The 25,118-nt window shown below is 38.7% G+C and overlaps 3 protein-coding genes across 6 annotated transcripts in view; all 3 read right to left on the bottom strand.

Annotated features, from left to right (window-relative positions):
• The window catches only part of LOC134661292 (choline-phosphate cytidylyltransferase B-like), a 64,635-nt gene that overhangs the window by 21,039 nt on the left and 18,478 nt on the right, over positions 1-25,118 (bottom strand). The window lies entirely within an intron of this gene.
• LOC134660648 (uncharacterized) lies at positions 1,728-6,511 on the bottom strand. Its single transcript, XM_063516424.1, has 3 exons — positions 6,052-6,511; positions 5,120-5,253; positions 1,728-4,703 (listed from the first exon to the last, which is right to left on the bottom strand). The coding sequence occupies exons 1-3, from the start codon at positions 6,509-6,511 to the stop codon at positions 1,728-1,730; spliced, it is 3,570 nt and encodes a 1,189-aa protein (XP_063372494.1).
• LOC134661290 (choline-phosphate cytidylyltransferase B-like) overlaps positions 12,225-25,118 on the bottom strand; it is a 31,362-nt gene continuing 18,468 nt past the window's right edge. For 2 of the 3 annotated variants that reach the window (XM_063517284.1, XM_063517286.1), the window contains 6 exons: positions 23,002-23,099; positions 22,016-22,178; positions 14,070-14,239; positions 13,651-13,946; positions 13,456-13,520; positions 12,225-12,379 (listed from right to left, as the gene is read on the bottom strand). In XM_063517284.1, the coding sequence (XP_063373354.1) occupies positions 12,270-12,379; positions 13,456-13,520; positions 13,651-13,946; positions 14,070-14,239; positions 22,016-22,178; positions 23,002-23,099 (902 nt within the window). In that variant the 3' untranslated portion in view covers positions 12,225-12,269. Of the gene's footprint in view, positions 12,380-13,447; positions 13,521-13,650; positions 13,947-14,069; positions 14,240-22,015; positions 22,179-23,001; positions 23,100-25,118 lie in introns of all 3 variants that reach the window. The other variant, XM_063517285.1, reaches the window with a different exon arrangement.

Genomic DNA, 25,118 nt, shown 5'->3' with positions numbered 1-25,118 from the left:
TATACTGTTGACAAGACGAACTTCAAATCCAGTTGTTGCCGTTTTGGTGGTTACAAAGCTGTGTATGTGTGCGTAAAAAGTCTATGTGTGCATTTTTAGGGACGTGAAAAGTCGATTTTAATCATGTTATATATCGATAAACGCTACACAGCGGAACGGAAAAGCGATTAATTAAATAAAGCTTCAATTTCTTCGTTAAAAATAAACAAAATTGAAATGCTAATGGATTATGAATATATTATAATATAATAAAATGATTCAATTATTGCGAAACACATATACTGGATCAACCAAATCTAGTCAGTAGTAAAAAGCGGCAAATTTGAAAAATCGCGGGTTAGCAACACTGTGTTCGAATAATTCCAAAATCGCGTGTCATCTGTGTGTTATCTGTGGAATGTGGATCGTGAATGACAGCCATCATCTTATTGTTTACATTCTGAATCGTTTCTATTTTAAGAGAAATTTCTGCTGTCACCATTAAATACCAAGATTATGCATGAGCTCAAGCAGAGCTAAGGTGCCTATAATGTACAATCATGCTCGTTGACGGTAAACATTACTAAAATTTGAGGTTATGATAATTCACTCGAACTGACGTATGAAGAGCGGAAAAATAAACACGTTTTGGTTCGATGTACATTGCTGCTTTTCTTAGCGCAATTCTGCTCTTTGAGTGTTACATGGTGTTACCCTACTTTAATTTGCAGTACATTGCTACTGACAAGATTTGCTTGACGCACTATATTTTAGTACGTATTTATGTATTTTAATTAATAATCTGAACTTTCCCTTCGTTCCCTGCTGTGGCGTGACGATAAAATCGTGATCTGATAACCACGATAAAAGAGTAAAAGCGTTTTTTGTTCATTTTAGGTATCGGTAAACTTTTCAAGTAAAATTCAAATTGCAAGAAATGTCGATCGTTTATCGATATGACTTTATCGACATGGCCACAGCAAGGTGGTTACAATTTGTTAATCGTACATAAAAACAAAGTGGCAACAGTGACAGCTCGCTTAGGGTCCATCTTTACAAATATTATATCTATGACCGCACTGTCGCCACTTGTAATATAATATGTATATGATTATTATGATTACACATAATATATTGTCATATTTCATGTTTCCTCATTTTCCTAGTTTACATATAAGCGACAAGAAGTCGAGTGACGTACGTTGAGGGGTTGATAGCTTTCCAGAGCTTACTAATTACAATCGGTGAGAGTTGTAGATGGCACCATGAGTCTGATCGAGAGCCACGCTCCGTGGTAAATTTCTCTCTATAGTGATCAGACCCATTGCCACCACAATTTCTCTACTCTCACCTTATTCTGTGGGACCCGCAGGTCCCTGGAGGTCCTACCACCTTCCCCAATAGACCTTCCCGTTCCACCATATTTAGTGTTCTTACTTTTACATAACCTCTCAACGTACTTCTCTCGTCATAATGAAATATAAACACTCACCAGGGGGCGATCTTCTGGTTAAACTCTTACACACTCTCTAACAGCCATTACAGGTTCTTAATCATCGATATATTATTAAAAGCAGCTTAGAACGCGTTCCTCGCTAAGTCTCTCATTATAATGTCAAGTATTTTTCTATCTCCCGCCAACTTTGTCTATTTAGTGTTACCAACGTCAAAATATCATGCTAAAGGTTGTCACTCACCTTTTATTGGGAATCGCGTAAATTCGCGACACTCCTAATAACGAGGCTTGTTTATAGAATAGCGAAAAGTTGACGAGTCCACTCTGCGATCTTTTCTCTTGCTCGTATCGCTGCGGCTCGTCTCACTACCTCCTCTCGTGGCTGACTTTCATCTTGCATGACTATCTCGGTCTTATGGCTTACATCTTCCACTGGGTGAGAAATCTCATCAGTTTCTCCTTGTAATGTTTGTAAGGGTGTTGTGGATACTCTTTCATTAAGACAATCATCATTAATCCCTCTCTCTTCTTCTATAGATTGGATAGGTATTACCTCTGAACTTCCTTGACTCTCCTTTACAATCTCAATTTGCTCATTTGCCTCTGGTATTTCAATCGTTTGACTTGTGTCGGACTCACTTGGTATACATCTTTGAACTCTGTCTTGAGGTTCTCTTGACTCAACAGTTTCAACATGTCCCTGTGCCGAAGGTGAATGTTCCAATTCTAAAGGATATAGGTGTCCAATCGACCGTTTGAAGATACTGTCTCCTACTTTAACTTGTGCTACTCTACAGTATCCATCAGAACTTCTTATCAATTGGACAATCTTGCCAACCTTCCAGTTGTTTCTGTTGCTAGTTTCGCCTTTAATCTGAACTAGATCACCAACATTTGGCTCCTTGTGTGATTTTACTCTTGGTTGCTTGTGACTGTGTTGATACCTTTCTCTTAGGCTCATCAAATATTGGTTTATAAACATGTTCTTGAAATGGTTCAACATGTTCTGACTTCTCTTCCAACTGTCTAAGACGTTCTGTTTCACTTGAGTGTCAGCTTGGTCAGGTTTATAATTCTCTGAGATCTCCAAATTTAGACACCGTCCTAGAGATAAAAAGTCACATGGTCTAAGAACTATATCCATGTCAGGGCCTACTCGTGTCAAAGGCCGACTGTTAACAACAGCCTCAATTTCTTTAATGACAGTAAGAAGTTGTGTGTCATTAAGTAACAGTTTCTCCAAGGTTCTCTTCATACAATGCTTCACTAACCCCACTAGTCTTTCATAAAATGCACCATGCCATGGCGCTAGTTGGGGAATAAACTTCCATTTGATATTATTCTTGACGCAGTGTTCACTCTTAAGGATTTCAGAGCTCAATTTAAAGTACAGTGCATTGTCGGAAACTATTGCTACTGGTACACCTCTTGTAGCCATAAACCTCCTCAGAGCCATAAGACACTCATCTGTAGTTAAGTTCTTAACGACTTCCATGTGTATGGCTCTCACTGCTAAGCATGTCATAAGACATATCCATCTCTTTTGCTGTCCATTCTCTGTATCTACATAGACAAGTCCAAAATAATCAATTCCAGTATAAGTGAACGGTGTGCTATAATTGGCACGTTCTGCTGGTAAGGCCGGTGTTGTAGGCAGTGGGTACGGGCCACCACCATGCTTGACACATTGAGTACATTTTCTTAGTATTTTCTCCACTACCGGTCTTCCTTTTGGAATCCAGAATTGTTGACGAACTAGGTCGAGAGTATGAGGTGCTCCTACATGGTAATTCTTCTCATGTATTTCTTGTACCACTTTCTTTGTGAATTCGCAGTCTCTAGGTAATAGAATCGGATACCTCATGTCGTATGACCAATTAGCATGCATCATTCTTCCCTTGCATCTCAATAGTCCGTCAACATCTGTAAATAGTCCAAGACTTCTACTAAGGTTCGTCATTTTGCCTTTTATTTCATCGGGAAAGAATCTTTGTTGCAGGTTTTTTATCTCCTGAACCTGAGATCTTACTTCACACTGGTTGGGCCTTGGATCATCATCATTAACAGGTTCCACAGGTATGTAATTCTGTGAAAGTTCCACCTGTATGTCATTATCTGAAGGTTCTACAGACATGTCATTATTTGAAGACTGTTCCTTCAGACCCTCCACTACAGCAGGAAAGGAAGCTAGGTTTTGGTGGCTAGCGAGGTGGATATCTTTCGGCCATTCATCCTTTCTTTTAGCTAAGAAAGATGGTCCTTCTAGCCATACATTTTTCTTCTGCATCCAGAGCTCAGGTCGGGTTGCAATATCAGCTGGATTCTCTTTCGTATTTACATAGCATGTCTCTAGTCCAACATTTCTCTTTATCTCTTCTATTCTGTTGGCTATGAAAGGTGGTAGAAGCTTATTCGAGTGAATCCAGTTGAGAACCACTAAGCTGTCTGTCCATAAGTATTGTCTATCAATGGGTAACTCTATGGTCTCTTTCAGGTATGTCAATAAACGGTTTCCGATTACACATCCGAGTAATTCCAGTTGTGGAATAGTGAGTTTTCTTTCATTCTTCTTCCCATTTTTATTTTTCTTTTCCAATGGTGCAACTCTACCTTTTGATAATAAAAAGGATGTCTTTACTTCGGAACCATTGCTTGATCTTAAATATACTACTGCTGCGTAAGAGTCTTTAGCAGCGTCTGCAAAGCAATGTAATTCATTTTCAGATCCTTCACTGACATTGGTTTCAACATATCGTGGTATTTTAACCTCTTTTATATCCCCTAGGTTACTTTCAATTTTCTTCCACTTTTGTAATAGTTCCTGTGACAGTGGCGAGTCCCATTTATAGTCATTTCTCCATAATTCCTGTAGAAACAGTTTGATTGGCACGAGTAATGGAGAGACTATGCCACATGGATCATATACTGATGCCAATATTCTTAGGACTTCCCTTTTTGTCACTTCTTCTGAGGGTCCATCGGTAAAAACTTCTTTATTTATGTTCAATGTAAGCACATCTTCTTTTTTATTCCACAGCAGGCCTAGAACTTTTATTTCGTTTGTCTCTTTTGCTCTATATTGTTCAGGTACAGTCTGTGTAAAAGATTCATCATTTGATGTCCAGTCTCTTAGGTTCATTGAGAGTTCTTCAAATGTTTTTCTGGTTTCATCATATAATTGGACAGCCTCTTCTGAAGTGTTAGTGCCAGTCACAACATTATCAACATAACACTTGTTCGCTACCTTTTTTAGCAACTCACTATCTTTCTGTGAAATGTGGTAACGTATGGTAGCCGTCAGTAAGAAAGGACTTGAAATAATACCAAAAGGCATTCTGCAAAATCTTAGGTGTAGTATGTTTTCATCGGACAATGGTTTGTTAATATCCTTCAGCCATAAGAACCTTGTCACATCTCGGTCTTCTTCCTGTAGGCCTATTTGCAAGAAAGCCTTCTGACGTCTGCTATAATACCTATTTTATAAACTCTAAAGTTCAAGAGCAGAGCCGTCAGATCTTGAAGCATGCAAGGTCCTCTATATAAGCATTCATTAAGGCTTTGCTAATCTTTTAATCTTGCTGAACCATCATACACTATGCGCCCACGCTTGGCACTCTGCTTGATAATGTGATGCGGAAGGTAGTTAACTGGAGGCACAGTCTGGCATTGCACATTTGAGTCTACTTGAACAACTTCTATTATCTCAGCCTTAAGTTGTTCCATCAGTATCTCGTTATATTCTTGTAGTGTAGGCTTATCCAGTCGTTGCACTAATCCCTTGAGCCTGCCATATGCTAGGCCATAGTTAGTAGGCACATCTGGTGGATATGTTGTCCATGGCCATTTCACATAATAACGACCTCCTTGATACACAACAGTGTCATTAAAGTGTTGAACTGCACTTTCCTCTCTGGTGGCCTTTACCGAATCAGTTATTCCAATATTCTCCAAACTCCAAAGGAATTTCACATCGGACTGTCTTAAAGGTAGATCAGGTTCTGTAAAACACTTACAGCCTCTATTGCTTTGATGGTAGGTTACAACTGTCAAAGTATTGTCGTCTTCTTGATTATCAGTACTGAGGCGACCAGATATCACCCATCCGAAGTCTGTGTCTACTAGGTATAGATCACTATCAATTTGGATAATACTATTCCTAATGAAGGAAAAGTAATAATCATTACCAATGAGCACATTTATTACTTCACTTCCTTGTGAGCCACTGTCTGCCATTATATCAACTAGGTTTGTCTCAGGAATGTTTTGTATGGGTATCTTATTAGTAATACGAGGGACAATGTTAACATGGATATTTCTTTCTATTCCTCGTTTTGTGTTAATTACAATATCCGTGCAAGGGCTCAAGGTCTCAGTAGGTTTCTCTGCTCCAAAGGTAAAGATTAGTAAGGAGTCCACATTATTTGAAGTCAAATCCAGGTTTTTTGCCAATCCGGTAGTAATATAGCTTCTTTGACTTCCACAGTCAAGAAGCAGTCTACATGTTAGTCTTTTGTTTTTGTGAGTCACCTGCACTGTTGCAGTCTGCAAAAAAGATTTCTTTTTTAAACACTGACCCAGCAAGTACCATGTTGATGGATCCCATGGGGGTTTCTTACCTGCAGGTTCTCGCTTTGGGCATAGGGCACGATTATGCTTGCCTTTACAGTGGAAACACTGCTTGTGTCTCTTACATTCGGGTGCCCAATGCCCTTTCTTTAAGCAACCGTAACATCGGTTCACTAAGTTCTTTTTCCTGTCTTCTATTGTCTTTACCGAGGTGCACTCGTCATTGAAGTGTGGTCCAGCGCAAAAAATACAACTTAATTTAGGTTTCTTCGCACCTTTATCAGTCACAGGATTAGCATTTCTTCTCTTGTTGTAGTTTCGCGGCTGCGACGACAGTTTATTATGTGGTGTGAAGCCTGATATCCTCTTCCCTCTGTGATATTTAGGTCTACTATCAATTGAGATGAATGCATCGGTAGTAGCAGCAGGTGTTTCCTTTTGAACGGGTTCCTTTACCTTGGACTTTTCTAATGCTACCACAATGGCATCCAAAGTACTTCTTATACTCATTATGGTCTGATCGTTGGCTGAGAGCAAGTTCAATTCATATATTACCTTTTCCGGGAATTTATCGATAATGAGGCTTCTTAAGAAATTACTTTCAATATTCTCGCCTAAAGATGACAGTACTCTTAAATGGGTTTCAATACTATTCAAAGTTTTTCTGCAATCTTCTGAGGTATATTCACAGCGATTGATTTAATAAATCAAGTTCAATTAATTGGTCTTCGGCTTTAACTTGTTGCTTGAGACATATACGCAGCACTTCTGTGTCCTCCGAGTTTGTTTTGATGTAATTGTCCACATCATTTTGGATGTTACTTAAGGATTGTTTTAGCTTTAGTCGTAATCTCGTAACATCTTGTTCTGAGATCGCGTTACCTGTTTTAAATAACGATATTAACTCTTCCGAGCTTTTTACATCTTCTAGCTTTTCTCGTCTTAATGTTAATCTTTCTCGCAAAAATTGCTCCATTTTACTAAATTTCTTCGCCTAACATCCATTCATCATTATTTATTGTTGCATTAACCTGTAAATAACGCAAAGAAAAAATGGCGGTATCAAGTATGTACCTACAGTGAGGTGTACGCTTTATTCTTTATTTAAAAGTTACTATTTCATATCTCGTGTATTTTGTGCCCGAGACTTGACTGACAATATTAAGACTGACACGGAAGTAGTAAAATACTTCTTCTCAAGTTCTAATTACAACTTCTAACATCATAATCAACAAACTTTTCGCTACGTACCTTCGTGAGGTTTCTTAACGGCAATATTTACAACAAATGGCAATGTGTCGGCTTCCGACCTTTGTATTATTGTCGTATTCCACTTCCTTATTGCAGATTCCTCTTCCACGAACTTTTAACACAGTTTTACTCACATAAACTCGCTCAAAACTTATAGAACGTTACCGGTAATGGCGGTAAAGGCATATTTTTTCTTTTACTTTGCAAAACAAACAAACAGGTAGTCGCAAGAGTTCGTTTGCTATTACATTCTGGGTATTCCGATAGAACTCAAAGTAGATAACATCCACTAAGAAAATTCTTCGTTCATTTTAACCAATGAGAGAAGCGGTCTTAGTTTGACATTTTAGAAACTGTACATAGACAACAATCCTTCTAGTGTTGCCACTACAAACTTCATTATCGATTAGTGAATCGATTTAATCGATTATTGAATTTTCAGTGTTGCCTTACTTACAAGGTAACGGCGCTATAATAATCAATCGATTATCGACTATCGATTGACAGTCAATCGATAGGTACTTAAAAGTACTTAAAACGAAATAAAACACAAGTATACCGTTTTTATTTATGCTTCTATACCTTAATAAATCTGAACACACAAATTCTACCAGGTAAACTTCCGGAAGAAGAATTACAATACAATTTTTGGCTGAAAATATTGGAGTACCCATGTCTGAGAGAGAGAGAGAGATATAACCATACACTTATCTTTATTGGTTAAAACCTTTAGCTGATTGACGTTTTGCTCGATTCAAAGCTGGGAGTACTTGACATTTTAATCTCATTTTGTTACATACATTTGGTTGCAACATCTAAAGAATTAATATTTTAATAAATCTATTTTTATACCCTTTACTAGGACTTGTTCATGCTAATATTTTTGCGGTACCTAATACAAGGTTCTTATTCAACACCATGCCTTCTGCTCTACGAAGGCTCATAATAATTAATTAGTACCTTTAAAGGTTCATTTTCTATAGTATGACCTCTATTTTCTGAGGACTCATAAATGCTGTTAACTCAGCAGTACCTACTACAAGGTTCTTTTTCAATAGTATGCCCTCTACTCTTCGAGGACTCATAATACCTCAACAGTTCCTATTACAAGGTTCTTTCACAATAGTATGACCTCTACTCTTTGAGGACTCAAAACACTTCAACAGTACCTATTACAAGGTTCTTTCACAATAGTATGACCTCTACTCTTTGAGGACTCAAAACACTTCAACAGTACCTATTACAAGGTTCTTTCACAATAGTATGACCTCTACTCTTTGAGGACTCAAAACACTTCAACAGTACCTATTACAAGGTTCTTTCACAATAGTATGACCTCTACTCTTTGAGGACTCAAAACACTTCAACAGTACCTATTACAAGGTTCTTTCACAATAGTATGACCTCTACTCTTTGAGGACTCAAAACACTTCAACAGTACCTATTACAAGGTTCTTTCACAATAGTATGACCTCTACTCTTTGAGGACTCAAAACACTTCAACAGTACCTATTACAAGGTTCTTTTCTAATACTTGTCCTCTACTCTATGAAGACTCATCAATGTTACTATGCCTATTACAAGGTTCTTAATTGCAAATACATTAGCATGCCCACCAGCGGGACTCTTCTCTAATACATCAAAGGTACCTAATACAAGGCTCTTAATAATTGCACATACTTTGCCATACACTCTTTATCTAAATCATCAGTTCTTTTCTATGCCTAATACAAGGCTCTTAGTTATAGATTAATACTTTAGTATAGGTATCCTCTACAAGGACACAATGTTACTACTGAAATTCTGAGTTCTTAGATTGGTAAATCAGATTCCAATTTCATATACTTTACTCTATACGTAATTGCAAAACAATATCCCAGCATTCTACACCATTTTGTCGCCACTTGTAATATAATATGTATATGATTATTATGATTACACATAATATATTGTCATATTTCATGTTTCCTCATTTTCCTAGTTTACATATAAGCGACAAGAAGTCGAGTGACGTACGTTGAGGGGTTGATAGCTTTCCAGAGCTTACTAATTACAATCGGTGAGAGTTGTAGATGGCACCATGAGTCTGATCGAGAGCCACGCTCCGTGGTAAATTTCTCTCTATAGTGATCAGACCCATTGCCACCACAATTTCTCTACTCTCACCTTATTCTGTGGGACCCGCAGGTCCCTGGAGGTCCTACCACCTTCCCCAATAGACCTTCCCGTTCCACCATATTTAGTGTTCTTACTTTTACATAACCTCTCAACGTACTTCTCTCGTCATAATGAAATATAAACACTCACCAGGGGGCGATCTTCTGGTTAAACTCTTACACACTCTCTAACAGCCATTACAGGTTCTTAATCATCGATATATTATTAAAAGCAGCTTAGAACGCGTTCCTCGCTAAGTCTCTCATTATAATGTCAAGTATTTTTCTATCTCCCGCCAACTTTGTCTATTTAGTGTTACCAACGTCAAAATATCATGCTAAAGGTTGTCACTCACCTTTTATTGGGAATCGCGTAAATTCGCGACACGCACCGCACCCATAAGTGAGAGCGAGAAAGAGATTTTGAACGGTGCGGTAATGTGTTAGGGCTTTAATTTATATATTCCATGCAAATTCCATGTGACATTGCTGTAGTTTTAACATGGTTTTAACCATGTTTTAACACTGTTAACAGAGCAGGTTTCTAGAAAATCATGAATCTATAGATGGCATAGATGGTCAAGCAGATCATGTCAGTAGAAAAAGGCGGCAAATTTGAAAAATGTAGGCGTGAAGAAGGCGTGAAGGGATATTGTCACCCTGCCTGTCACGTTCTAATGATGTTCTAATAATGTTCGCATGACAAGATTTGCTTGACCAGCTATATTATAGAGCACGAGGGGTAGGGTGAAATGACCGGGATAGTCATATGTATCTTTCAGCAGAAGTAGCAGCGAAAGCGTTATTATTGTTTGTCCTTGTCACAGTCTCACATTTTTTTTATTCCCCACCGTAAGTTGAGTATGGATTATGGTGTGTCGTCGCATTGCGTATGTTTTGATCTTTTCTCCCTCAAGGACGCACGCGCATAGCACATCTATAGGAACCTACCCTAGGAGTAAAGTAAGATCCTACCATCTAAGTGGAATAAAGAAAATAAACTCACAATGACGACCCTTAAAAACAATACACTGCTTTTTTTGGGCATTCGTGTAAAAAGGAAGGTAATGAAACAATCATTTCTTAATAATAAGCACCTTTTAATTAACTGACAAACATTTACAATTAATGTTTCATGGTGCTTAAAAACTACAGGTATATGCAACCTGCAAATATCTAACGGGGTTATAAAGAGATTTTTATCATAGAAACATAAATAATACGTTAAGACTAAAAGGATTAAATACATTCACTCAATTGTACTCAAACAGTATTCATACAAAAATTCCAGATGTAACATACTCTATAAAATTTTAAATAACAGCTCGAAAATATCTTCTCATCAATCGTACGTCAACTTGTACAACTCCCACGAGCGGCAGCGATGTACATTACTCAAACGTTATAAGTAAGAACCTACATTGTAGTCCTAAGTTCAACTTACTATTTCCCTGAAACCGTTTTGTCTGAAACTCGGCCCCCCATATCTTGAATGGTGTTTCTAAACACCATGAAGACTGTTATTATTAGTGTGTTGTAATGGTAACCCATGAGATGTGACAGACTTGGTCTTTTATAAACATAGGAATAAGGGTAAACTACGCGTTGATGGGCCTATAAATAAGGTTGGTATTCCACCTGTCCAATTTCTTGGTCCAATCTGCATCGCGTCTCACTCTCACTAAGCAAAATGTGAGACGCAAATACACATTGGACAGGTGGACCACCCTTAGGCCTCCTACTAACGAGCGCTTTTTCAACGCGCGTTAAAAAGCGCTTGAATCCGTCCACACGCTAAATTCGATTTAGTGACCAACGCTTAAAGTCGAAAATCCAACAACGCTTGATAAAAAGCCCCACTCATGTATCCATTTCTATCATTCAAACGCTTTTTTAACGCGCGTTGTAAAAGCGCTATATTGGCGCCTGTTTTGTAGGAATAACTTCGCTGCGGCCTTAAAATAAGGTTAAAGGGACTGATCATTCGCATTTGTCAGTTTATCCTTTGTACCTATTGTCTTAGCCATAATATATGTAGCCATAAGCCCCCGCCACACTCGTGCGCCAAGTGTGGAGGGGGCGTTATGCTCCTATCATATCATAAGCAAGTCCAGACGGGATGATCAAATCGACCGATTTGATTCAGGAATTAAATTGGCGTCTTACAATTTTAGATTTATGGTGATATTTGAGCAATTTGTATTCTTGCGTCCGCATCTCCATTTTATCGGTAATAATCGGCGGCATAATATGCTGGACAAATTGGCGTTTACGTCCACACCACCTCATTTGATTAGAACCCGTCTGGACTGGACTGGCCATAACACCTATCATGCCCAAAATATAAAAACCTATAAATACATAGTAAGCGTACTTGATCTATGAACACTATTACAGTAGAACCTCGCTAATCCGGAACCATGAAAATACAGTGATCTGGACATGTCCGGACGGACTCGACCTGGACAGTGGGTTTCACAGATTAGCCGAGTTCTATTACATTAGCAGTATAAAGACTGTACTCTGCTCACATCAACTCATCGTGTACACTCTTTAAATGTGCTTTATGGCTCTGGATCTCGGAGCGGGGACACTCTTATGTCAGTCACGAAAGGCACGTGGAACCTTGCTACAGGTACAACGTGACGGCATTTTACTAGACTAGACATTTTACTTTTTGTTACTCGAGGGGGCGCTAAGTATTTCTAACTCCGTTTACATTTAGAGACCGGGTCATCCGTCAGAACAAGACACATGAGTGATATAACGCTGTTCGTTCTTACAGGTAGGTAGTTATTATAAGTAGATGTAATAGCGTACATCGGTGCCGGTGGCGGTAGCGGCTGCGGCCGTGGCGGAGCCTAGGGGTAGGCGCTGGTGTCCTGGTAGTCGTCGTCGCTGTCCGAGCCGTCGTCCGTCAGCTGGCGGAGCACGGCCGCTTCCGCCCCCAGACCTTCAGGGCTCGACGCATCTGCCACAACAAACAAACAAACACCACTTAACAACGCATTCATGTGAATGCTCTCTCGCGTCTCTCATATTAGTTGGATATGTTGTGGAATGAAACATGACTAGCGCAATAAAACATACTCAAACTAGCGCTATTAACAGTGGATTCGTCGGAGGCCGAGGACTCACGAGAACTATGAAACCTGTCATACACTAATATTTTAGCGTAGGTACGTTTTGTCGGTGACAGATGGTTTAGTGCGAAACGACCCTTAGAAACACATATTTCAAATCGACTAACCGATTATCAACGGCTTGTTAGATTTGACACACATAATGTGCTGGATTGATAGTGCAGCCGCCCCACAAGTGCAAGCCGGAAATACCACCCTTTAATTAAGGCACCTGGAATTATTCCAAAGCTTATTTCCCTGCCATCAATGATGTCCACGACACTGTAGGAAGCATGACCTAGATTTAAAGCGGCAGTTGGCAGGGTCCGAAAAATATTATTGGACGGTGTCAATCCCTTCTATTTCCCGTGAGATTTAAATTTCTCTAATAAAACTACTATCTATTGCACCCCAAAAATTTGTAATAATGTGAAAAAACCGGGCACGTGAACCGCGAGCAAAAACGGCGTATACATAAACGACGTCACTGGGGTCGCGTGGGTGCGGCAAAATGTGTACATTTTTTTCTCGTTATAATACAAGGATATCGAATAAATATATTTATAAATGAGCAATAAGTAAACTACCTACCTAAGTATGTTACAAATTTCAAACTCGAATCTTACCAAAATTGTGATTTTAACATTTTACCTGCTTGCGGCACGCACAGCGTCTCGTAGCGGCGCGATTTGTGAGACACGTAGTGCGGTGAGTACTAGTGAGTAGCGTGTTGATGTGAATGCGTAATTAGGGCTAGACTAGCTAAGCAGAGCATATTACCCAGTTACCTGCTTGCGGATCGCACAGCGTCTCGTAGCGGCGCGATTTGTGAGACACGTAGTGCGGTGAGTACTAGTGAGTAGCGTGTTGATGTGAATGCGTAATTAGGGCTAGACTAGCTAAGCAGAGCATATTACCCAGTTACCTGCTTGCGGCTCGCACAGCGTCTCGTAGCGGCGCGATTTGGGCGGTGGCGGCGATGCTGAGCTTCTGAAAAGTAAAGAATGTCGGTTCCAGTCCAGTATAATCAAGAGTAGGTATGTATCTATTGTAGATGTTTCAAATAAACTGTCAATAGGCATAAAGCACTCGTAATGTAGTGTTATCAGTGGCACGCTACCTGTGCGCGCGAGCGTGCGCAAGGGCGCGCGCGAGCGCGGGCGCGGAGGCGTGTGCGGAGGCGAGCGCGAGCGCGCGGTCCTGGGAGTCGTCGCCGTTCTCGCTGGGCGGCGGCGAGGCGCGCGGCGACGGCGGCTGGCTGAGCGCCTGCATGAGCCGCCCCTTGGACTCGTTCCAGATGCTGGACAGGCGCCCGTCCGGCCCGAACAGCAGCAGGAACGCGTCGATCAGCTCGCGCGACTTCTCCTCCCACTTCGTCAGGATGTCGACGCGCTTCTCGCCGATGTTCGTCATTACCTAAACGAGGATTACATGAATACAGAGTGCTCTCGCCGACCTAATCTAGTCAAGTGGCGCCCGGACATCGGAGCGGAACGAATGCCGTTTACATTTCTTAAGCAATGATCGAACGCGCGGTACCTTCTTGCCCTTGTCCTTGAGCTCGTCCATCTTGTTCTGCAGACGGAACTTCTTCTCGTTGAGGAAGGACACGTTGAGCTCCTTGGCGGAGTAGCCGCGCGCCAGGTTGCGCCGCACGTAGATGTCGTAGTCGCGCACGATCCGCGCCACGATGTCCGACGTCGACACGCCTGCAATAACGACGCAGCGACATGTAGTAGTAGTAGTAGTAGGTACCTACAACTCCCGTCACCACTACTCCAACACGTATTCACGGCAGCACAGTGGCAGACTAACCACATACCTGTGCCAACGTGAATGCAGGTCATTAACTAAGTAGGTACATTCCGAACATAGAAAACAGTACCAATTTTAATTTTTGATGAAGAATATATCTAAACATATGTTTGCGTCTTTACATTTATCAGATTAGTTTCAAATCGAATACACAGAAAAGTTAAACTCGTGAATTATGTTTATGTAGATCTTATACCTTTAAGCGAGCTGTATATTTATTTATAATATATATATTTCGGGGTTCTCGGAAACGGCTCTAACGATTTCAATGAAATTTGCTATGTATATGGGGGTTTTCGGGGGCGATAAATAAATCTACTTCCTCACAATTTGTACAGGGTGGGCCAACACTGTTTGCACTTATGAAACATTGACAAAAATAAAACTATAGGTACATGTTATTTATTAATTATTCCTATTAATAATTACATGCGTTTTTTTGCATATGCAGATTTAATGCAGATGGATCGAATTACATCATCTCCGTGTTGTCGTTGGCACTCCTGAAATCGACTGTATACTTTGGAATTATTTTGGATCCCGGCCATCTCGACGTAAATTATGTTTTAATTAGAGTATTGTCATCAGTTTATTAAGGTAGGTACACTACATCCTCACAGAAAAATATATAGGAAAAATAGATAATAAGTTTTGGTTTGAAATTTGAAGGATATAACAGCAGGACATGGATGCAACAATATGTAGCACCATGCCATATGCCATATGTCGAACATGTCACGAGTTTACTGGTAGTCAAAGAAATGTTTCCCATTAAATTGATTTCTCGCAGAGGTAACATCCCATGCCTCCGAAAAGCTCAGATATTACACCTTGCGATTATTTTCTTATTTGGATAGCTAAAGAGTCATGTGTACCTTAGGAAACCAATGAAAATACCCCAATGAAAACAAAACATTCACCCTGAGATAGCCGATAGCCGCGATACAGTAATAACATATACTAATCTATGGCCGCGATAGCCTGCAGTATGTGTCGGCGAGTTTTCCAAAGTTTACATAGTCGATTGCAGGCGTGCTTACGGCAAGGAGGTCATCTGGATGATGTTATTAAAAAAAAGTAAATTGCATTAAATTGTTCTTAGGTTGAATAAATGAAATATAGAATAACATGTATAAGTAGTTTTTAAGTCAAAAAAGTTTGGCCCATCCATTAGCTCAGGGGCTCAGCATTATGTTAGGGTTATATCCTGTATTTAAAATAGATTATTTTACACCATGCATGAAATAAAGCACCAGATATTATTTACAAAAACACAGATAGCAGTTATTTTTAAACACAAGTTCTATTTTTAATAAATCGGATAAATATAAAAAGTAGGTAAGTTGACCGTGACGTCACGATGTAATGTTTCATATAAATTCCATATTAGCAAATCGTTTTAACAGTTCTAAAAAAGTAACTGATTTGACTAATAGGAAAATACCCTATTAATTTTAAGAAATGCATGGCAGTAATTTTTTATCGATGCACTACATGTATGTAGGTCGATCCATTTCTTGTTGTTATTCTGTCCCATCATCCAGGGGCCAAATAGTAGCACAGATAGATGAACTGTTGTACCACGTTTTTCTTACTTATTTATTTACTTATTTACATAAGAAGATCCAACAGCTAACTAAATGACAATGGAATCTTAAATAGATATATAGAGCCAATTACAGGAACTCACAATTAGATATGTAATAAAAACATATGTATACTTAAGTAACACGCATCACATACACACACATGAGTCGGTTTACCTACTAAAAACAATGAAATAATGAGGAAAACTCAACATTTAAAACCACCAACACACACAGGCTATTTTGCATCTGATATACTCTTAACCCTAAAATGCAGTGTTGCCAAATGTCTACAAAGCATTAGACAGCTCACAGATTTAAAAAAAATGCCTTACGTTCTTGAATGCACCTTTATACCAAACGTCAAGTAGTAGGGTGATGATTTAAGGGGACGGTATATGACGTTTTCGATTTAGACCTCACTTTGTGCAATCAATTTGTTCAATGAATGATTAATAACTGCATTAAATTATACGCAAATCTGTTCACGAAGAAGCCGTGTACCGGCTCTTCACGCCATATTTTTTTTTATTTCCTGTAATTCTCTACAAATCGACACTAAAAGTGTCCAAAAATCAAAATATGGAGTTCCGTTTGAGCAAGACGCATTACAGTTTTGTCTTTGACAGTAATTGAGTTGTTGTGGGATTTTGAAGGCTAGATAACTAAACTACCAGATTATTATCTACTTATATTTTTACTCACAAATACAACACAGAAATTCAATCCCAAATGTAAACTTTCGTATAATTTCCATACATTGACGACATCACTCAAAACTCTTCTTCGAGTCAGATGGCCGTTGGCCTTGCATCGAAGCAGACGTGTACATCGTCATAGCTCGTTTTTGACATTAATAAAGACATTTCATCATATACGCATACGAAAATGTATACCAGTAGATAAATTGTATTTCATAAAATAGGGTAAATAAATATAATCACGTCGAGCTCCAGTCAAATTTTAAATGTGAGTTGTTGTTATTTACGGGTCGTAACGGTCGAAAACAGCAGTAAATTATCCTAAAACAATACGATTACAATCGAATTTAAGTAACTTGTTCCTTCAAAACCCGCTTAAAATGAAAAAAGTTTAAAAACTCGTTTTACTGATTGGGATTGATTTTCATTATGCTGGTATCAATTTTGCGTCATTATAAAAATGTATATGACTACTGTACGTCAATGACTTTTGATGTCAATTAATTGTAATCTTGTATTTATGTTAGAGAATATTATATGTTCATTTAAATATTACTCATCTATTAATACGAAGCGTAATTCGTTTAATACCTAAAGACTTGCAGTGTCTACACCTACGTTCGTTCCGTCTATGTATGCGATTACGTAACGTGCTGTTCTGATAATCTTCAAGAATCAAGATAATTAATAACGGCAAGACCAGCATTTAGTACCAGCGAGTTTTGCGGATTTGGAGACCGAGATGAAGCTTACAGGCCAATATCGCTGCGGCCTGGCCTGCTTATTGTTATGTGTATAAATCGAATGTTATATTAATTTACTATAAAAAACAATGTTTTATTTCAATGACATTCTGTGCGTAGAGGTATGTATGTTTCGGTGATTATAAGAATTATGTCCACACAATAATCGTGCAAAGCAGAGACTGCATTATTTCTTTACGGTATAAGCGGTAAGGAAAAACTCATTGGTATCCTGGCTCGTACCAATGAGTTTTTCGGAACTTATGTACGAAATATCATTTGATATTTACCACTAGCTTTTCGGTGAAGGAGGAAACATCGTGAGGAAACCTGCATACTCGTAGTGCATACATTTGCGAAGAAATTCAAAGCTGTGTGTGAAGTCCCCAATCCGCATTGGGCTAGCGTTGAGATTATTGTCTATACAGGGTGGTCCAAACCGTGACGTCCAAAAATCGTGGGCTATCATAATGTACCCCATATGTATGTTAGCCGATTTTTCGTAGTTTTCAAGTTATGATTTTTTAAGCTTTTAACTTTTCCTATGTAGGTAATATTCTCCGACCGTCCATAGTCTGGGACCGGTCTGAAAACCAGCGCCGGGCACCTAGGCCCGGCACACGCTGAGACTGGAACCCTGTGCCTAATACAAAGATCTTCTCACTTTTGTTTTGTATATGATAACAACTGTTTTATTTTATTATGTAAGTAATTCTAACTCTATTTTATGTTCATGTATGTGGCAATAAACAATTCTTATTCTTATTCTTATTCCTATGAAATTCCGGGGTTCCCATACAGAGTGGCTGAAAAATAACTGCATTCCGTTGCCAGGGAGGTGTTGGGATTATACTGAGCAACTTTTACAACCTCCCTGGCAACGGAAATGCAGTTATTTTTTAGCCACTCTGTATGGGAACCCCGGAATTTCATATGAAAAGTTAAAAGTAAAAAAAAATCATAACTCGATAACTACGAAAAATCGGCTAACATACATGGGGTATATTCTGATAGCCCACGACGTGAGGAATCTAAAAAAAAATTTTTGGACGTCAAGGTTTGGACCACCCTGTATATAGGCTGAATTATTATTATTATTTATAGGCGGTACGGTACCGTTATTATTTATCAATACCGCTTCGTTTTGAAGGTACTATACCTGTTGAAATATAAAGTACGGTACCGGTATAAAATTGCAGCAGGTACAACAATTTTTTATAGGTGTACAGTCAGCTGCAGAGAAAAGGTACCACCCCTGCATACAATCTTCTATGCAGGGGTGACCTGCAGCTGACTGTACCTAAACCATCACTGACCGAGCGTAGGCGAAGGTCTCCGTTTCAGCTTGGGCAAAAATACTTTCGTTTGTTCGAATGTTCTCCTTTGCATATCACATTTCTCAAATATCTCGAGAAAATTTGTAAGCAGGTTCGGTAGTTGGATATAATTACTCGGTTTCTTTTTTTTTTATAAGTTCTAATAGGCAGAGATTGGCATAAAGGACTTAAGCGACAGTAGGGTCTGTGGTACTTAGACCATTGTGATTATTCGTAGTGTCCGACCGAAGATTCGGTTTCGGTTTCGGTTTCGGCCATAAAATCATGTTTCGGCCGTAGTTTCGGTTTCGGCCAAAAAACGGCCGAATCTTTCGGCCTGGCCGAAACATACGAAATAGTACTTCGTATTATGAAACTAAACTATGTGACAAAGACCAAAAGTTGGCGAGCAAGTAGGACAACAATATTTATATATACAGAAATTTGTGTTTCGGTCGGACACTAATTATTAGGTACTTACTGATTACGCTGCGCCGCGTGGAACGTGAGGTGCGTTGGGGTAAGTACATACAAATCATTCAAGAAAAAAATCCCTTTTAAGATCACTCGTGTGTCTGCGCCTAATAGACTAATTCAATTGAAATTTGGTACACATTTTTCACATATGACAAAGAGTCGGTGATCCAAAGATGGACTAGTAACGTAAATAAATAAACTTTTAACTTTGCGGCCATTTTTTTGTATCGTGTGATATATCAGATATTAAATTGTAAGATATTTACTAATAATAAGCATTGGTCACGTAAATTATTTTTAGTCTTTTTTTGCAAGTATGAATGATATAGAACATTATTTCAATTATTTTTAAAATTAAGCCTATCCAAAGGCGACTTGGAAGATGTGTCATGGGGATCTATATTCGTTGGGTGAAAAACAAGTTTTTTTGTCTAATTATCGTTTAAAACACAATCGATCGGCAATAACGCGGGCACATAAAACAAAAAACTTCTTTTTTCACTCATAAAACTCCTTAAACCTAATAAGAGCTAAACAAAAACAAGTGCGAGTCGGACTCGCATTCTAAGGGTTCCGTATATTAAGTCCGTCTCACGCTTGACTGCACATTTCTTATAGATTTTCCTGACATATATAGGTAAAGAACTACTTTGTGTATTTTTTTCAAAATTTTAGATCCAGTTGTTTCGGAGAAAGTGGGCGGAGAATGATCATTTTTTGCCTATTTTCATGAATAACTGCTGAACTATTAATCCTAAAATTATAAAAAAAGTTATGTTTGAGATTCTTACAATGAGCTCTTTTATTTGATATGTAACACTATATAGTTTAAAAAACATTTTTTAATTTTTTCATTTACCCCCCCCCCCCCCCCCAAAAATGGCTACCGTATTTCAAATTCTCTAAAATACATTTTATTTACGTTACACGTCCATCTTTGGGTCACAAATTTACATTTGTGTGCCAAATTTACATATGTGTGCCAAATTTCAACTGAATTGGTCCAGTAGTTTCGGAGAAAATAGACTGTGACAGACGGACGGACAGACAGACAGACGCACGAAGAATTATATGTATATGCACTTATCCCAACGCACCTCTCGTTCTACGCTGCGCGGGGTTCATTGCCGCTCCTACCGCCGTAAGTGTAAGTACAACTACATCATCAAGGCTACGATCGAAGATAATCAGTTCAGCACTGAAATAATAGCGGTGGAATGCCAGTATAATATTTAATTATTTATTTTAATTTTATAAATTTAATAGCAAAATAAATAGCGAATATAGGATACTCGTACAAGTAAATCTGTAAAGATCTTAGGGGTACATCAGCCGACATATATTATTAAATTTTATTTTGTCGGCCTTAATTAAATTTCCACCCTGCCGAAACTTTATTTATTTAAATTTTTAATTGAATTGATTTTTCGCCTTATGAATAACCGTATAGAGTAGTAAATAACATTTTACATCTGACTTAATGACATCTGGGTTTATTCGGTTTAACTTTACAAAACGCGTATCTCGACAAAGCCATAATATGCAGAAAATAGTTAACAATCAAATGAATTAAATTAGAATTTAAATACGTCACGTGTGACATGAACAGACAAGGAGAGCAAGATTTAATGTATTGTTTCTCTTTCTTCTTTCAATGGAACGTTTTTACAGTTTCTGTTCCTCAAAAGAGGTCAGTGGTTAACACTAAACTCAAAACGCAATCTTAAAAAAACTTGATGGGTCAATGACCTGTCCCAGTAAAGTGAGGTAGTGTGCGTGAAGTGCGCTTGTGTGTGAAATGGGGTAAATTGACAGAATCTGAAAATTTACCCACCTCTACCGTCACCTTAAGGGTTAAATTTACGCAATATTTTAATTTATAAAAATTATATTCGTTTTAAGACGAAAAGTCGGAAAGCTTGGAAAAATCCAGAAGTTGATAATTTTTAGGGTTCCGTACCCAAAGGGTAAAAAACGGGACCCTACTACTAAGACTTCGCTGTCCGTCCGTCCGTCCGTCCGTCCGTCCGTCTGTAACCGCGATAGCTAGACAGTTGAAATTTTCACAGATGATGTATTTCTGTTGCCGCTATAACAACAAATACTAAAAACAGAATAAAATAAAGATTTAAGTGGGGCTCCCATACAACAAACGTGATTTTTGACCGAGGTTAAGCAACGTCGGGCGGGGTCAGTACTTGGATGGGTGACCGTTTTTTTGCTTGTTTTGCTCTATTTTTTGTTGATGGTGCGGAACCCTCCGTGCGCGAGTCCGACTCGCACTTGGCCGGTTTATTAGTATGTGATTTAGAATGGTGTTTTCGGGGTTTGTATTTATTTTATATTTAAAAACTTTATCATAGGTACCTATATCACAAATAGTGTACCTTTCTAATGGTAGTAAAAAAATTCATATATCTATTACTGAAAATTACATATTTACATAAATATGATTTAGCCAATTCAACTTCTAACACTAATTTCGCAGTGAAAATCGAAGTTATATTTTTCCTAGAATCGGCAAACAATTATGTGATACATAGATTAATTTCGGGCAAAAAGCAAGGCGACAGGCGTGTGTTCAATGTTTTTAACGTGTGGCGTATGACACGATAGGCGTGCCATCCGCAAAGAATACGGGAATCGCCGCCACATCCAAAAGTTTTCGAAAAGGGAAGGGAACTCGCATTGAAATCCTTAATAAATAACGGAAACAAGTTAATGTGTGTTAATATTTTCCTGTGATGGCTGAAGTAGGTAAATGAAGAAACATGGCCGGATCCGACCTATTTTACTTTGTTTTCTCTAATCCTATAAATGGAAGTATGTTTCATGACAGATCCTGACCTTCGGTGCGCTCGGTGGCGACGAACATGTCCTTGGCTTTGAATATGGCGTAGGTGTCGTCACAGTCCTCGGTGATGTAGGGGATGTCGTCGTGCGCCACGAAGTCGATCTTGTGCGTCTCCATGAACGACTCGTCGTATTCCCACGGCGCGTCCCGCACCACCTGAGATACACACATATTACTTACAACCTATTATAGTTTGCAAACTTCCTGCAAGCTCGTTCCCACTTGTTGTTGGATGTCGGATCCGGATTTTAATCGGAATCGGCTGACCGCGTTGTAGATATCGCACAGACCTCGCGGCGCGCAAGCGAAGTTGGTGTGTTTTTATTGCACTTTTTGGTATTTATGTGGTTATAAATATACTCGTAAATCCTGAAGATCTGATCACAAGAGTTTAGGAAATAGGAATCTTGGGGGATAAAACTTTTAATGAATATAAACATAAGCAATTCAAAATATCTGCATGGCGAGAAATTTGCTGCCAAATATTCCCAAAGTAGCTGCGATCGTGTCCGACAACCGACTAGTGAGTACAGAGGCGCCGACACCCGATTACGACCTGGACCCGACATCCGTCAGTTATAGACCTAAGCCAGAAACTAGTTTACAAAATCTCACTTACCCCCTTCTTTGCACAATGTAACTACTATAGCGACACCTTCAGTTGATACATTTAAATTACGTTAGAATAACGTAAGATACAAGAAACAACATTATGAAACACACTTTACATTAAAAATAGTATTAATAAATGATTTGGGTTTTGTGCTAAATGGTGAAAACGCAAGTTGTGCGAAATTAGGCCAAATTTTGGTCGCTAATCGGCATGACCACCATTGACATCCACCTTAAACTAGGTATGTATTATTCAAAATTATTACGTACGGATCAGCAAGCGAAATTATTCCGTGATCGAGAACCAACTCACGCCATCCCATTATATGTCATGACCGATTCTGAAAGAGGAATAAGAGGGGGTTACCTCGTCGACGTAGCGGCAGTGTCGGACGGCCTCGTAGCGCTCGTCCTCCGTCATCACCGTGCGGCCCTTGCGGCTGTGCGTCAGCTGGTCGTTGCACACTGCAAGTTAGACAAACATTGCATCACTATTGTGCTCATGTACCTACGAATACATACACACCGAGATTCCATCAGCGGTGCGCTAAGCGACGTAGGTAAGGATGTGTACAGCAAATTACAATTCGGAACCGCGTTCACCGAGGGTATATGGAGTGATTCAAGCCAAGAATGAGATGAATAGTAGGTACCGACCGATGCGAGCTACGCTTAAGTTTTATTGAAAATGGTCACTTTAGTTTCACAGCCAGTATTGACCGTACTCTCCGTTTAGCTACCTCGCACATCTCAGGTAGAAAAACAGTGTCACACACTCGACATTATAATTGACCTTCGCAGAAAAGCCGCAGAGTGGAAGTATCATTAGATCTTCATGAAATCAAATTAAAAGGATCAAAGTAAGCTTAAGATATTACACTCGTATCTACTCGTAATTGCGTAAATTGTACACATTGCAGGAATGTTATTTTCATTCTTGCTTTTATCTCACTATTGAATCGTGCTACTTATTCTGGCCACTGATTTGTTTCTTTAGAAGTCTAATTTAGTCACGCCTATCTGGTAAGCTGACAGGCAATAGGCAAGATTGATGATTAGTATAATATGGTTCGATGTTGATATCGCAATGATGATTGCACGTGACAAGGGAATACACACGACGGAAATAAATTGCAGTGCACATGATTCAGTTCTACTAAATATTATGAGCACATTTAGTAAGATATCAGTTTCAAAGGGTGGAGATGCTCGTAATATGTTCGAATCACTGTAGGAAGAGGTATACTCGTAGTACCACACCACACGGCACATGCAGTTAAGACGCTTTATATGTTTTAGGTACAAAATGGATCGCAGATGCAGAGGTTTGGTGTTGTTTGTTTTAAATTCAGGACTCTAGGAGCATGACTGCCTTTTTATCGGCAGTTTATACTGCTGCTGCTAGATTTATTTATATAAATAGACCATCGCAGTATGCACTAATTACCAACATATAAACTATGACTCGATACTGAACAAAAAGGAAAAACTATTATATCATCTCATTTCTCTCACTTTCCTTATATTCACTTACACATCCAAAGATCAATGGTGTTAATAAACGTGTGTCCACTACAAGAACCAATTATAGTTTTAATCATTGGCCTAATCTGGCATTTTAAGGTGCAGTGTGTGTTCAGCAAATAATACGGTTGCCAAAAAATATGAATAGTTACAATAAAAAAATTGAAACCTGATTAAACAACTTTCGCTCTATAGAAGAAAAATCACGTACTTAGATCTAAAACGCACCAATAAAAATAATAATTCAAAACAATGATACTCGTATTCATCGCTTTGTAGTACCAAAACAGTTGGTCTTAGATTAGAAAAATCAAATCTACTGAACTCGATTGAACATTTATTTGGGACGAAACGTCCTCAGCCTCACACTAAATTCTTGTTTTACGTATTAATAAACAGCAAAATAATCTCAAGTAACAAAATTGAAACATGCTCATTGCTCAACTTGCCTCGATCGATAGTGAGGCAAGTTGAGCGTGGCGGGTATGAGGGTAAGTTGAGCAAGGAAAAAATATAAATGGATAAACGAGACTTTTAAAAGTAATTTTGGAAAGATGTTTGGGTAACGAATTTATGCACAATTATTAATAAGCGATATTATTTATTATATACTACTACAAACGTTTTTGGCACCAGCTACATGCTACATAACATAATATTCATTAATAAATTCCATGAGACATTTGTTCTTGCAATTTTAGAAGAAAAATACTACTTAGTTATCTTTTTTAGTTTGAGTCCAAAAAAAAGAAACATGCTACTAACACCTGAGCTGCTTGACAACTGGTAATTAATGGCGAATTCTGTTCCCCTCCTACAGGCCTCACTTTTCGCCATATTGAGTTCCCGCGTCGCATGTTTACTTTTGGAGATATTTTGATTGCCCAACTTACCCGCTTGCTCAACATGCCCCGCCCCAACCTATATGTATATTTGATCATGATCAGATAGCTGTCAACC

Source organism: Cydia amplana, chromosome Z (genome assembly GCF_948474715.1).
Source record: "Cydia amplana chromosome Z, ilCydAmpl1.1, whole genome shotgun sequence".
NCBI lineage: Eukaryota > Metazoa > Arthropoda > Insecta > Lepidoptera > Tortricidae > Cydia > Cydia amplana.
Note: the sequence above shows the minus strand (reverse complement) of the source record. Positions and strands in the feature narration are given on the sequence as shown.

Excerpts from the sequence above, each read along its gene's own strand:
- LOC134660648 (XM_063516424.1), bottom strand. The coding sequence starts at position 6,511 with ATGAGTATAAGAAGTACTTTGGATGCCATTGTGGTAGCATTAGAAAAG. Across the intron at positions 5,254-6,051 it reads CCCAAAGCGAGAACCTGCAG|ATGTGCCTACTAACTATGGC; the intron begins GTAAGAAACCCC and ends CATATCCACCAG. Across the intron at positions 4,704-5,119 it reads AGATAATAGAAGTTGTTCAA|AAAGATAGTGAGTTGCTAAA; the intron begins GTAGACTCAAAT and ends CACATTTCACAG.